The sequence below is a fragment of the Ursus arctos genome, unplaced genomic scaffold (genome assembly GCF_023065955.2).
Source record: "Ursus arctos isolate Adak ecotype North America unplaced genomic scaffold, UrsArc2.0 scaffold_2, whole genome shotgun sequence".
Classification (NCBI taxonomy): domain Eukaryota; kingdom Metazoa; phylum Chordata; class Mammalia; order Carnivora; family Ursidae; genus Ursus; species Ursus arctos.
This window is the reverse complement of record NW_026622874.1, coordinates 103,411,479-103,425,895: the sequence shown is the minus strand read 5'-3', so window position 1 is coordinate 103,425,895 and position 14,417 is coordinate 103,411,479. Positions and strand designations below refer to the sequence as shown.

The 14,417-nt window shown below is 54.9% G+C and overlaps 2 protein-coding genes across 7 annotated transcripts in view; one reads left to right on the top strand and one right to left on the bottom strand.

Moving 5' to 3' along the window:
• The window catches only part of CUNH7orf50 (chromosome unknown C7orf50 homolog), a 128,026-nt gene that overhangs the window by 77,440 nt on the left and 36,169 nt on the right, over positions 1–14,417 (bottom strand). The window lies entirely within an intron of this gene.
• GPER1 (G protein-coupled estrogen receptor 1) lies at positions 3,573–9,728 on the top strand. 2 transcript variants are annotated; one of them, XM_026489006.4, is made up of 2 exons: positions 3,573–5,315; positions 7,444–9,728. In XM_026489006.4, the coding sequence occupies exon 2, from the start codon at positions 7,733–7,735 to the stop codon at positions 8,843–8,845; it is 1,113 nt and encodes a 370-aa protein (XP_026344791.1). In that variant the 5' UTR covers positions 3,573–5,315; positions 7,444–7,732; the 3' UTR covers positions 8,846–9,728. The 2 variants fall into 2 exon arrangements, with proteins under 2 accessions (XP_026344791.1, XP_026344790.1); XM_026489005.4 differs by having other exon boundaries at positions 7,274–9,728.

The window sequence follows — 14,417 nt, the reverse complement described above, 5'->3', positions numbered from 1 at the left end:
CTTCGTGAGGCAGGGTCTGGAGTGTCCCATTCTGGGGCCTCTCCTCATTGTCACAAATGCTCAGTAATGTCTCGTCTGACTGGGCGGAAGGAGAACGCAGCCCCGGCCTACATTGGCTCTGGGAGTTGTTCGGCTTGGAGCTGGCCTGCAGCTGTTCTCGGCACAGCCTTGACTCTTCACACTAGGCACGCATAGGGTCAGCTCTCCGCACCTCAGAGCTCTTCCTCGACCTGGCTCCCTGTCTCCAGCCCCATCTCCTGCCATTCCAGCTCCTTCAGCCTCCCAGAAACCTAATTCCATCCCCTCATCGTGGTCTGGTCATCCCGGGCTGCTCAGAACCCCTCCTGCCTCAGACGAGGGGGCTCAGTGCACCTGCTTCCTTCTCTCTGAGACTGGGGTCCTGCACTGCCCACTGCCCCAGTGTCTGAAAACAGCTGTGTCCTCTATTTTATCCAGCTTTTTAATGGTTTATGGCAAGTCCCCCAATGTTACTCATTTATGGCCAGAAGTGGAAGGACCTAAATTAATGCATAAATACACAATAATAGAAGCCAACAGCCTACTAGTTTTATAGGCTCACATGTGCTCAGGGCTCCTTCGAGAAATGGCCGACAGCACACACGTAAGCCAAGCCCAGAGAATCTGATCCCACTGAGTTTCTCAGTATTTTGGCTAAAGGAATACTTTTAGAACCTGACCACAGGAATGTAAATCGGTGGTTCTCAAACTTTTTCTTTTGAGCCGAAGGATCCTTTCTTTAAACAAATCCTATGAGGAAGCCCAACGTCTGAAACACAAAAGGTACCGTTTGACGGGAGAGGAGGTGGGGAAACCTGACTTCTAGGACACCAAGGTGCCCCTGGCCCCAAGCACCAGCCCCACATGGCTGTCGTCTGCTCGTTCCTCGCCCTGGGACAGACAGGACACACTGAGAACAGGAGCTCTTCAAGGACAAACCTGAGAGAAAGGTCAAGAGCCACAGAGAACTGTGGTTTTTCTAGCGTGGGAGGTGCTTCAGCCCAGAAGGCGCCCATGAAACCTCGATTGGAAAAAGATGGCTCAGAACAGAGGGGATAGAGGGTGAGAGGAAGCCACTTCCTGCAGATCCCAGCCTCTCCCTGGGGACCCAGGCCTCCAGCTGCCATTCTAGAATATGCCACCCGCAAACACCCCTCCTCGGGGCAGAGCCTGGTGTGCACCACCCACCCGCGCTTCTACGAGCCACATGCACTGTGTTCTGGGTGCCACTGGCACATCGCTCCCAGAGAATTAGAGGAAATGTCCAGAAAGCTCCAGGCAACGGCTGAGAGGAGCCCAGCTGTCCAAAAAGTCAACACCAGCGAAACCACAGGGACGGCTCCTTTATGGTGTCATAAAATACCCCAGGGTGTGGGTGTGAAGATGCATTTGACGCTGGAGAGCACCTGCACACTCGGTGTCTCCTCCCGTGACAGGAAAGGCCGGACGGTGGGTCTGCAGAAGGCCCGTCTGTTTTTCTCGAGGGAACAGCCTCGGACGGTGTAGATGGTGGCTGTTCGGCACGCTATGGTCTGCACACACACGGGACTGCCGCTCAGGTCTCACTGACCCGTAGCCCCAAAGAGGATGGGATGACGGCACTGATGCGTCCGCTCCTGCCAGCACAGGCTCTGGGCTGGGTCTGCAGAGCAGAGCGCACGTGGACGGAAGTGCCTGGTGGTCGCACCTCCACTCCCCAGCCCGGCTTCCAGGGCCACACACACACACACTCAGACTCAGAGGTTCTGACACTTGGCCCTGGCCAACGGCTACCCACTGGGGGCCTACAGTAGTCCCTAACAGCACACACACCCTTAGGCCAGCCTGCGGCCGACTTTGAGGATGCAGGACACCCATCACACACACTTCCCCAGGGTAAGCGCGTTCCCGTCCCCTCTCTGGGCCCTGGCCTCTGTCTTGATAGCAGGTGGTGCCGGCCGGAATGCTCAGGGTGGGTGTGAGCACAAAGCGCACAGGTGCTGTGTAAGTGTCACAAAGAACGCAGGGAAAGGGGCTCTCTGCCTCCCCCAGTCGGGATAATCAGAGAAAACGCACGGCAGGCTGTGCGCGCGGTGTTGCCGCTCAAGTGTGGGATCACCCGCGGTGCCCGTGGGCTTCCCCTCCCAGAAGCACCACATGGGCCAGGCTGTGCCTCCCAACGCTGGCGGACTCCAAAGCGTGGCACCCACATCACTTGGGGTCTCAACCGTGAGCTGAATCCTGCCGACGAGCCTACAAACGGGACTGATGTGCTCTCGCCCTGCGATGCACCCTAAGGAAACAGGAGCCCAGATGTCTGGGACTCTGCTCACGTCTCACTAAGCAGGCCGTCCGGGTGAAGGGCGGTGCACGCGCAGTGGGAAGACAGCCCCACCCGAGGCCAAGGACGGCGAGATGCCGGGTGTCCTAGTGTTCTACAGCTGCTCTACGGGCCACAACCTCACATGCCCCCCCTCTACGAAGGGCGTCGGGGCAGCCGACCACAGAGGGAAAAAATGGAACCTGGTGGTTCGGAGACTGGGCTTGCTCCCGCTGTGGGGGGGGGGGGGTGTTGTGTCTCACCACAGGGGGCCCTCCGCAGGCAGGGGACAATTCTTTGCTACAGAAGAGCAGGGGTGGCAGGGATGGGGGACACCGGGAAGTGCAACTGTGACGCGCAGGCAGCGCCTGGCCTGGAGCAGCTGGGAATGAAGGTGAGGGTTCTGGCAGGCCCCTCACTCAGGCAGACCTCCTGGCTTTACCGCATGTCTGTTCTCTATGCATTACCCATAATCGGACTATATTTGCAAATTTAACTAAATGTACGCCAATCAGACTGGATTCCCTTTGAAGTTTCCCTATCGTCCTATTCTGGGGATGGACAAAATCTATAAAGAAGTCCAATGCAGCATCGAGACCACCTTGTTACAAGGGGACTGGCCACGTGGGGAGCACTCAGAGTGATGACAAGGACCACAGGCCAGAGTCAGCCAGACCAAGGCCTGGGGCGAATGCACCTGAGCTCAGGCTTCTCGCCTGCACCTCAGGGACAGGACCAGCCTCCACCTGCCAGGGTGCTCCATGAGGGTTAAGTGAGCCAGTGGGTAGACTGTGCTTAGCAAACAGAGCCCAGCATGAGTAAGCACTCACTGAAGGGTAGGTTTTAAAATTTACAGGAGGTCTTTATGCTTTACAGAGACACCTGTAAGATGTTCCCATCCCCGACCCATGCAGACATCAGCTTGGGTTCAGGGGACTCAAGTCCCTCACAGCAGGGTCCTGTGCCTTCGCGAGCTGGTTGTGTGAGGGCTGACAGGTTACCAGCCACCCAGTGCCAACCCCTGGCAGCCCTCATCAGCCGATGCCAAGCCTTCCGCACAACCTCAGCACGCCAGGCACAGGGCCATCCGTCCCAGAGCAAACTCGGTGGGAGATGAAGCGGTGCCGCGTCGGGAGCCGCTGGAAGCTCCTCTTCGGCCACTGGGACCAGAGGGGCTGCAGGCCACGGGCTGGGGCGAGTAGGCAGTGGCTATTTTTACGTGACATGTCTTGGCTATTTCAAGGTTTGGATTTTTATTTATTTTTTTTAACACAAGAGGAAGCTGTACTTTCTCATGACTCATTTCTTTCAAAATGGTGTCCTCGGGCATCATTAGTGCTGGAATCATCGGGAGTCTGTGGCTGTCCACGTAGGTCAAAGACCACCACACCCTCATTCACGTTACCATGTCATTCAGAATTTTAAGAAGCTCACGGATTAGAATTATGTCTGGATTCTAAAGCTGGAAAGAACACTGGATGTTAGTATTTTTCCATAAAAAAATTTAACATAGTACTTTCTGTTGAAAAACATGTGTATAAGAGATGAATCTGAAAGATGTTAGATTATTGTCATTCAGGATACCTTCAAGCTCGTTTGAAAACAAGCTCCTGTCAGAACAGAAAGCTTGCAGGGAAGCCACACTGGCCACCTGCCGTGCCAGTGTGCAGAGGGGCACCCCGCGCCTGGCATGCCCCCGTCTGACTGGACACCTTCACTCCAAGCCCGGAACCAGAGTCCGTCCTCTGGGAGGAGCACACGCTGGCCTCCATGGCGCCAACGCTGCAGACGTTTGCTTTAGTCACACTCAGTAAACCAAAAGATCACACTCAGTTCAATCTCCAGCTTCCAAAAATTTAAAAAGTAAAAAGTCACCAAGACAAAAGTATGAGATCAATTACAATGATGTCCACGAACACCGCACAACTTGGCGCAAGCAGCCAGGGCACGGCAGGTCCTGCAAACTTTACAGACCTGACGTGCACGTGCCTGGGGACTGGGGCGACTCTGCTGGCCTTTCTCCATGCTGATGGTGAATCCCAACAACTGGCTGGGGGTGGGGGGCAGGAGACAGCAGCTACCCTCAGGACAGTCAGGCACTGGGGGTCCCTGGGACTGGGACTATGTTCACCCTGAGCTCACAAGGGCCGTGGCCGTGGCGGGGAGGAGGAGGAGGGCCTCTCGGGTCGGTCACCGACTCTTGTGGGACATGGGCACCCAGGCAGTTTCAGAAGCAAAGGGAAGGGGAGAGGTGAAACATGGCTAATGCTGACGGCAGAAAAACAACTGATTGCTAATGTACTTGCCCCAAATACCTGCTATTTCTTGGGTTTAAATTTCTTTCTGAAAATGCTTTTGTGAAAGTTCTAGGTTAAATTCTCTAAGTATAATTAGTACAGTACTCTCTAAGCTTAGGAAATCTAGTACTTAGTTTTAAAAACAGGCAAGACTATTTCAGTTCCAACAAATGACGATGGGTCATCATCTGAAAGGTACACAAGACCTACTTACAATGCTGTCACACTTAAAAAAAATTCTATCGGTGGGTGAAGAAAAGCAGTTAAATCTGGAAACTTCCATGAAAATGTGCAGTGGGGCTGAGCTCATTGCCACAGTGTGGGAGAAAAAAGGCCAGCAAAAAAAGGGTTAATGCTGGCCTTCTGAGGAGGCCGTCCAGCGGTGCAGAGCACAATGGGCGGCCCTGGGAAGCCTATAAAGCCAGCGGTGGTGCCCCCGGTGTGCGGTGTGCGTCCGGAGCAATGAAGACAGAGCGATGACGGGCAGTCTGGCAGGTCAGCCTCGTGCACGAGGCCTCCCTCTCCAGGACCACCGCTCTGGCATTCTTCGACGGGTAGAACCAAGTCCACAGTCCCCACCAGCCGAGGGAGAGCTGCGGCTGCGCCTCCGGCCTGCCACAAGCACGTTTGCTGAGGCCGGCTGACAAGCCCTCCGAGGGACGGGGAAGGGTCTGCCAAGAACCGGCCGAGCTGCGGTGCAGGTGAGTCTCCGTCCTGGGTTCCTGGTTCTGCGCTGGGGTCGGTGCCGCAATGGAGACCGCCAGGCAGACCTGGCTCAGTGGTCTCACATAAGGTGCAGCATGTTATGCTTACAGCTGGACGCAGGCATGGATACAGGCCACCCTCTGGTGAGGGGGCGTTGAGGCTACAGACCCTCTCCTCCACATGAGAACCCAGACGTGACTACGGGAGGGGAGGCTTATGCACCAAGGTTCTTTCTATAATGCATGCCGAAAATAATATCCAGTATTCTGTCGTATTTTGTTCAAGCCAGGGGCTGTCTCACGTTAGGACAATCAGATGGCTCTGTCTACAGTACCACGCATCAGTCACTCAATGAAAACGCTCGCCCAAGCCACACATCTGGGCGGATTAGTATTCCTTCACAAAGGTACACACCCGGTAGACTTGACAAATGTGGTTTTAGTTTTCTAGAACTAGACAAGCAGTGGAAACGTGAAACAAAACGATACCGAACTGTTTAATGCTCATCGTTATAAATTCATGGTCAACTCTCAGGAGGGTGCTGTGGCGGTAGGAAATCCACCCTAGTTCCCGTGTCTGTTCTAGGCCCTATGAAAGTAACAGTATTTGCCGAGGATCAAAAGACTCCTGTACGTGGGAAAGAAGTGGAGGACTCGCTCTAAAACTCTTTCCACACAGCCTATCTTGACAAGCACGGGAAGAGGACGAGCGTGTGTGGTGGGCTCCCTCACCTCCAAGCCTTCCTCTGGAAGCATCGAAAACAGCCCCGAGCTTTCACATTTAGAGAGCAAAACAAGCACTCGGAGCACTTTTTACAAAGAAATTAAAAACAGAGGCTTTAAACGTTACAGATAGTATCTGGGAACAATGACATTTATGTGGTTCAAATTGGTATTATCTACTAAAGATGAATAAAAAAATGCAAAATAACTAAAAAACTTATCAACCCCAGCTAAGCAAAGCTTTCTGAATACTTTTTAAATAATAACCAACCCTAAGGCCGGGATTTATGTTTTTCTGCTTTTCTTTTCCGCTTTTTTTTTTTTTTTTAAGAGGTATTTTCAAGCAGTGGTTCAATAAATGTCTCGTCTGGTTTGGCAATACTTCAAAAATGACTCCTAATGATCTCACTGGGTAAAACAAGAACTCTCAACTGAAAAACAATTCAAGTCCATCTTAATGTGCCAGGTCGGCTTCCTTGGGGTTTCTCGTCCTCTGTGGCAGGCCCCTACCCCCTCGACGCATGAGCACCCCTCCCCACCTGCAACGGCCCAAACGCCACGGCGGCTGCCCAGTGAACCCTGGCTGACTCGCGTGTCGAGACCCTGGACAAGCCAGGTCGTGGTGGACGGCCCCATAGGCTGGACCTATCAGCAGCAAAGGTCTAAAGGGCTTTGCTTAGGCTTTTTTTTTTTTTTTAACCCACCTTTAGGTTACAAACATTACAAAAATATATTAGATTTTACAATAATTCATAAAAACACTGGATAAATATTATTTCCTAATACAAGTACAATTTCGTTATTTTTTTCTCTTTCATTTCATATCATGAAAAAAGTTTCATTTGGGGCACCCAAGCTTAGGTTAGCAAAAACAAAACAAAACTAGATTTCTTTTATCCGTTTTATCGTAAGAGATTCAGCTCCAGTTTCCAGAAAGCATTCTGGGTCCACTATCTTCAGAGAAGCTGGGTTTTTCCCTTCTCGTCTTAGTTCTCTTTCCAACAGCTGCTGAAATAAATTTTATTTCCTCTGCTGGCAAATAGTACTTTTCCTGAGATTTCCATACCCAACAGCCATGTTACTTCATAAGCCTGCTATTCAACTATGTTAAAAAATAGGCGTCCACCACACATTAGGATGACTCACTGTCCAGGCTCCGGTCAGACTGAGCAGCCCGGGAGCCCTGGGGACAGAAAATGGGGCATTTTCTACACTTCATTCTTTTCCCTCAGCTCAGTGGCAACCATCTCTCCGAGACGCTAAGGACCTCAAGTCCCGGCCTTCCCTTCACACTCACGCGCCTGCCGTCACCCTGCGGCCATCTGCTGCTGAGACCGCCCTCATCGGAAAGCCGTAAAGACTTCAACCAAAGACTGACTCCTCTTCTGTGTGCTTCCCTCAGGTGCACAGGTAGCGAGCGCCATCCGGTGGTGCTGAACACAGCGGCCGATGCCGAGCAGATGCCCACACAGGGCGCCTCTTGCGGTGCGGACATGGATGACATTCTCCGTTTGCTCAGCTTTCTGCAAAACAGAGCCACGCTGCTTTCCGGCGGTGCCTGTGATGAGTTCTGACCTCACAAACGTCTGGCTCACTTCGAAGAGCGTCACCTTTCTTTCTCGAGATGGATTTATTGTTTAAATTGGATTTGGAGTCGTGCGGCACACCTTGAGAGCCGTGCATCTGGGGATATGGACGTGACTTCCCCAGCGCCCGTCTTCGGCATGGAGACGCACCCAGGCGCCTCCAACAGCACCTCCCCGGAGCTCAACCTGTCCCACGCACTCGCTGGCACCGTCCTGGCAAACCAGACAGGCGAGCTCTCTGAGCACCAGCAGTACGTGATTGGGCTTTTCCTCTCGTGCCTGTACACCATCTTCCTCTTCCCCATCGGCTTCGTGGGGAACATCCTGATACTGGTGGTGAACATCAGCTTCCGGGAAAAGATGACAATCCCGGACCTGTACTTCATCAACCTGGCGGCAGCTGACCTCATCCTGGTGGCCGACTCCCTGATCGAGGTGTTCAACCTGGACGAGCAGTACTATGACATCACCGTGCTGTGCACCTTCATGTCGCTCTTCCTCCAGATCAACATGTACAGCAGCATCTTCTTCCTCACGTGGATGAGCTTTGACCGGTACATCGCCCTGGCCAAGGCCATGCGCTGCAGCCTGTTCCGCACCAAGCAGCACGCCAGGCTGAGCTGCGGCCTCATCTGGATGGCCTCCGTCTCCGCCACGCTGGTGCCCTTCACCGCCGTGCACCTGCAGCACACGGAGGAGGTCTGCTTCTGCTTTGCCGACGTCAAGGAGATCCAGTGGCTGGAAGTCACGCTGGGCTTCATCATCCCCTTCGCCGTCATCGGCCTGTGCTACTCGCTCATCGTCCGGGTGCTCGTCAAGGCCCACAGGCACCGGGGCCTGCGCCCCAGGAGGCAGAAAGCCCTCCGCATGATCTTCGCCGTGGTCCTGGTGTTCTTCGTCTGCTGGCTGCCGGAGAACGTCTTCATCAGCGTCCACCTCCTGCAGCGCACGCAGCCGGGAGCCGCTCCCTGCACGCAGTCCTTCCGCCACGCCTACCCGCTCACCGGCCACATCGTCAACCTGGCGGCGTTCTCCAACAGCTGCCTGAACCCCCTCATCTACAGCTTTCTGGGGGAGACTTTTAGGGACAAACTGAGGCTGTACATTGAGCAGAAAACCAACATGTCAGCTCTGAACCGTTTCTGCCACGCCGCCCTGAAGGCAGTCATTCCCGACAGCACCGAACAGTCCGATGTGAAGTTCAGCAGCGCAGTGTAGAGGCGGCGGAGCCGCACCAGCACAGACCCGGCGCTGTGTCACCCCCGGGGCCAGGCGGGGGGAAGGGCTGGACCACAGCTGGCCCTGAGCCCGGTCAGAACACGCCAACCCACCCGTGCCCTGGCCGCGGGCACACCTGCACTCTAAGGAGCCCTCACTGCGAGCCACCTTGGCTTGGGGCCGAGCACAGACCACCAGGGCTCCCCACCCGCACCCAGAGCCGCAGGGCACAGGGACCGGCGTGAGCTGGCACTCCACTCTGCACACACTGTGTCTACAGCAAAGGACGTTTCTCTTGTTGGCCAATGAAAGCGAAACGAAGGGGACTTCGTTTTGGAGGAAAGACCGTTTCAAGGTTGATCTGCCATAAATCTGCCGTCCTTGGGAAAAATGAAGTCTGAAGACAGAACACACTCAGCGGATCTGAACTGGATACGGTGGTCCATCCTCCACATCTATGGTTTATGGTTTATTGTGCGTACTAACGAGAGCACTCGAGTTAGAGAGGAAGGGAGAAGTGCTTCTTCCACGCACACTCCTCAGAGTGGCCCCTCGCCAACAGCGGCTGCATGACCCTGAGCACTCGGGTTGCCTCAGCCGGAAGGCTCTTCTGCAACCAGAGACCCCGCTGCTGTCCGAGTCGCTGGCCCACTGCTGCCTGTTTACAGGCGTCTCTGCACCTACACCACCAGGGAAGGAGGCCACAGGGGTACAGGCTGGGGAGCCAGTGTGCGTGGGAGAAAGCTGGCCTCTGAGAGTAACAATGGGGATGAAAATGACGGCAATGTAAACAGTTCTTCTTAAAATGTACAAAAGAAAAACTAGTGATTGCTAGGAACGTCCAGCCTTTGTCAATAAAACATAGTCACGTCCTGATTCTCAATTCTCTGAGTTGTTCGCTGCGGGTGGGGGGCAGCAGGGTGGAGGTCCTTGAGCCTCGGCAGCGGAACCGGTCTTTCCTCACAAGGAAGCCCCCACCCCTGACGTCACCAGGCTCACGACCCAGCCAGAGCTCCCTCACGGGGCCAACATCTAAATCCAGGCACCCGCACGCACCTGGCATCTCCAAGACGTCTGACACTCTGGTGCATGACCTCTGGGTGCCAGAGTGAGCACTACTGGAAATGCGCCACATGCCCTGGCTCTTCTAGAAGGCTCTGTACTAGCAACATCAGCCAATGTGCCTGCAATAGCTCAGGGGGCTCATGAGGCAGCTGGGGGGGAGAGGGGGTTTCTGTCCTCTAATACAGACCAGCTTGGGGTCCCTATCCTCTAATGCATGGGAGCCGGGGGCCCCGCCCTCCAATGTGGGCTGAGGCGGGACCCAAGTGAACCCCTCTCCTCCTGCCGCATAAGCTCCAAGCGGGGGGCCCACCCCCCCAGAAGAGGGGGCCCTCCAGGATCTTCGCACAGGCAGGGCTTCCGGCGGGAGAGGCGGGACAACATTTAGTGACAGGGAAATGAGCCATTTGAAGTTTCAGTGGCTTTTATGGGTGCAAATCTCCAAGAAAGACAGTGTCTGTCCCAAGTAACTATTTGTATTGACCAAATGTGACCGTGCAGAAATGCCACCTCCAGCACACAAGTCCCACTTCAGACTCACTTTCTAAATAAACATCCCCGTTGCAGGACCGGAAAACCAACCAACTGCTGAAGACGGTTCCCGGGCACTAGCAGTTCTGGCGTGCGGAGCATCGCTCCAGGGTGGCCGCGGGAGCTCACCCGCGGTGCTGTCACAGGACACCCACCCTGCAGCTGAGGCAAGGGGAGCAACTTCCAAGGAAGAGCCTCCCTCCATCCTCGACCTCTCCAGAACCTCCAAAAGTCACGAGTCTACGCGGGGCACAGACACCGCGTTGATGCACCCCGTCCTATAAAAGCCGGGAGAGGTTCTAAGATGCGTTCCCTCACACATCCTCCGAGCCGCCCCCCGTGGAACAGCTTCTCAGGATGGGCTCTGCCCCAGCCCAGGGCACGGTCAGAGCAGAGGGCCACGCCCAAGGACCCAGCCTGCAAACCCTGCTCCTTACCAAGTCCCCCCTTTGACCTCAGTGCTGACAATTCCAAGCTGCAGAGCGGACGCACAGCCCGGCACCCCAGCCGCGAGCATCTGACTATCGCAAGGGTTCAGCAAACACACGCACCGTTCCCAACGTGAAAAGCGGTGGCGGGGAGGTGCTTGAAGACTGCACAGAGCCTGGAGACCCAGGCTGTTGAGCTGTAGCTCCTGACAAAGGGTGAGGGAGACAGTGCATCAGGGAATCAGGCCTGCGCTCTGATTCTTCCAATAAACCCGTGAGGCACACACTGTCCCCATTACTCAGAGTCCTGAACCACCTGAAATCCTGAATGGTAATGATGTAGCCAGGAACTGACCCACAGCCCACGTCTCCAAAACCTACGTCCCTTCCTCTACAGCACTCAGGGATCAAGAGGTCAGTCAGGGTCACAGGCTCAATCCTTTCCCAAAGGTGCACCAGACGGGATGTTCTGGTCAGGAAGGAGCAGAATGGAGAGCCCCTCCAAAGAAGTCTGGGCAGGAACTGCATCTGACCACAGCCCCAAAGCATCGATCAAGGGCAGGGACCGCCTACCCCCAGCCAGCCCCCCGTGGGCTGCCATTCACATGGCAGACACTGCTGTGAGAGCTGGGAAAGGCCGGCCCTGAGCTCATAGCTGCCACCTGCTCCTGAACAGCCGCCTCACCACCAGGCCTTCCACGGCTGCTGCTTGCCCGGGGCACAGGTCCAGCAGGGCCGGACGCAGCTCCTACCTCTAACCTCTTGAAGCCCATCTCCTAATGCGTAAACCGACAGCAGAACTCCCGAGGGTCCACTGGACGGTCGCTAGAAGGGCAAGTGCAAGGTAGAGGTCCTGACTCGACAGAAGACTGGACAGCCGGCCTCTGGAGTCTCTTCTGAGCCCAAGGCCCTCGAGCCCGGGTCAGAGACGACGGAGCCTGTGTGCACAGGCTGCCTGGCCCATTCAGACACAGGCCGCTCTCAGAAGCATTTGCCTGACAGTTGGAGGCTGATTTAATTATTTTGTCAGGAATGCCACAAGATAAAATCAAGGCGTTTGGTGGCCTTGCCATTTCCTGGTAACCTGGCTCTCCCAGGCACTGAGGCTCTGTAACCCACCAAGAGCTCAGAAGTACGGAGCTGTAAGCACACAAAACCCACTGGTGCTAGCACCAAATAGGATTTCATGATTTTCTTTGCGCTTAATAAGTAACTCCTGATTACGAGGGTGACACTTCCCAGACCCTGCATCCCCCTTGGAGGGGCGGAGGCATCCGGGGCCTTACAGCCTCACAGGAATGTGTCCCCTTGTCTTCCGAGGTGGCACGACTGGGGCAGTCCTTCAACTGTTATCCACATTCTGAAAGGAGCATGTTTGTCAATGAACCCGGAGTTGTTCTCAAGTGGACAGCAGGGGATGCAACGTGGAAGGGAGAAGGGCAGGCAGGGAGGGCCCCAGGGTTGATGGAATTGAGGGTGTCCAGTGAACCTCAAGATCTCTAAACTAAGAATACGTGCAGGATGGCACTCGGGCCGTGTACGTGCACATGTGCGCAGTGCGTGCATGCATGCTGTGTGCACACGTGTGGTCACATGTTCTCTAGCTCCAGCGGGGCCAGGAGGGGCCTGAGCGGCTGCAGGCCCAGCAGTGCCCAGGCGGTTCCCCCGAGAAGAAACTAGGCTCCTCAGAGAAATGGCTGATTCGGGCAGGGAAGGAGTACAAGGTGAGCCCTGGCACACGGTGTTCCGCCAGAAGAAAGGAGAGCTTCAAGAGAATGACAGGGTCACGTCAAAAGGACACAGGGACCTACCCGAAGGGTTCTCACTAGCCAAGTCCGGGCACTTTGAGCATCAAGACAATTACAGACTACTGAAAGATGACAACCCACGTGTCCATTCCAGTACTGAGTACAAGTAAACATAAGGTAAATGAAATGGACAAGGAGTGGGTGAGTGAGCCTCGCACACCTCAGAGTGGAGGGCTCCCTCGAGCTGGCGATGGGGGAGGCCACCTGCAGCGGTCCCAGCGAAGCCCGGGACAGGCAAGAATCCCTAATGGAGGCTAAATCCAGGACACCTGATGGGAGCAGGACATCCGCAGAGGCCTCGTGCGTCCCCGCTGGCTGCTGTTTTCACGCGGGGGAGACAGGCAGGTGAGACGGGACGGTCCTTCATGGAGTGCCAATGAGGAGCCCACAAGGGAAACGGCAGTCCAGACGTAGACCCTAAACAGGGCCCGAGGCCTCCTATCTCTGACGTCCTAACTGGGATTGTGAGCTCAACCTAGTCAGAAGGGAGCATCAGAAAAGCCAAAACGGGGATGCAGTAATGATCCAAAATGTCACGTCAAAGAGACAAAGAAAGGCAGGGGGAGTGTCCCAAATTCAGGGAGGGTAAAGAGATAAAGCAACTCAGCACAGCCGTGGCTCTCGGCAGGATGTTCTGGAGAAGGAAACGCTGCCGGGGTACTGCTGCCGGGGTACTGCTGTGGTGCCAAGGGATGGCAGGAATCCCTTGGTACTGAGAACTGTGCTGTGCGACATGAGAGCACACTCTTCTAAAGAAACACACACTTCAGTATTCACGGCTGGGGGACGTCCACAGAAGGACGCAGCCCGAGGACAAGCATGCACACGGGTGTCAGAGCAAACGGGACAGCGTGCACGGAGTGTCCACTCCAGGCCTGGGTGTGGACCCAAAAGAAGTGAAAGAGGTGTTCAAAGAAAAACTCGTACGCGAGTATTCACAGCAGCACCATTCACAACAGCCAAGAGTAAAAACAACTCCAAGCTCCACCAACAGCTGATGTGGTCTGGCCACACAATTGGATGCCATTTGGCCACATAAGGGAATGAAGCATGGATACCTGCCATGGTGTGGACGAACCCTGAAGACCTGAGGCTCAGAGAAAGAAGCCAGACGTGAAGGGCCACGTGGTCTGTGATGGGGCCGGGGGAATGGGGAGGCCACTAACAGGGACCAGTTTCTCTTGGGGGCGAAGAAAATATTCTAAAATTAGATCGTGGTGACAGTTAAACAACTCTGTGAATACACTAAAAACCACTAAGTACACACTTTAAAAGGGTGAATTTGTGTTATGTAAATTACATCTCAAAAAAAGCTGCTGCTTAAAAACAAACCCACCACCCCGCCTGGGTCACATGTTCCCACAGCGGTTCCTCCCTGCTCAGAGGCGGGCTCCAGTCTGCAAAACCGTTCGGGGCCCTCCAAGGCAGCGCGTGGTCTGCCGGCGCTCACTTTCCACCCACCGGGCGCTACACGCGTGCGGGCGGGCGCTTCCTGGGCGCCAGCGACACCTGCCAACGGGAAGGCTGAGCCGCCCAGGGTCCCAGAAGCTGCCTTCTTCTAACCAACGCCTTCTCTCCTTGCACACGGCCTCGTATTTCAGGCTTTACTTTCTTTTCCACAGTGGGAAACTCAGTATTTGGGGTGTCTTCTGATATGCTGGCAAATTAAAAATAGACCAACAGAACTTGAGAAAGCAGTAAAGCTGAAGGGGCGTCAGCTGATCGGTTAAGCATCTGCCTTTG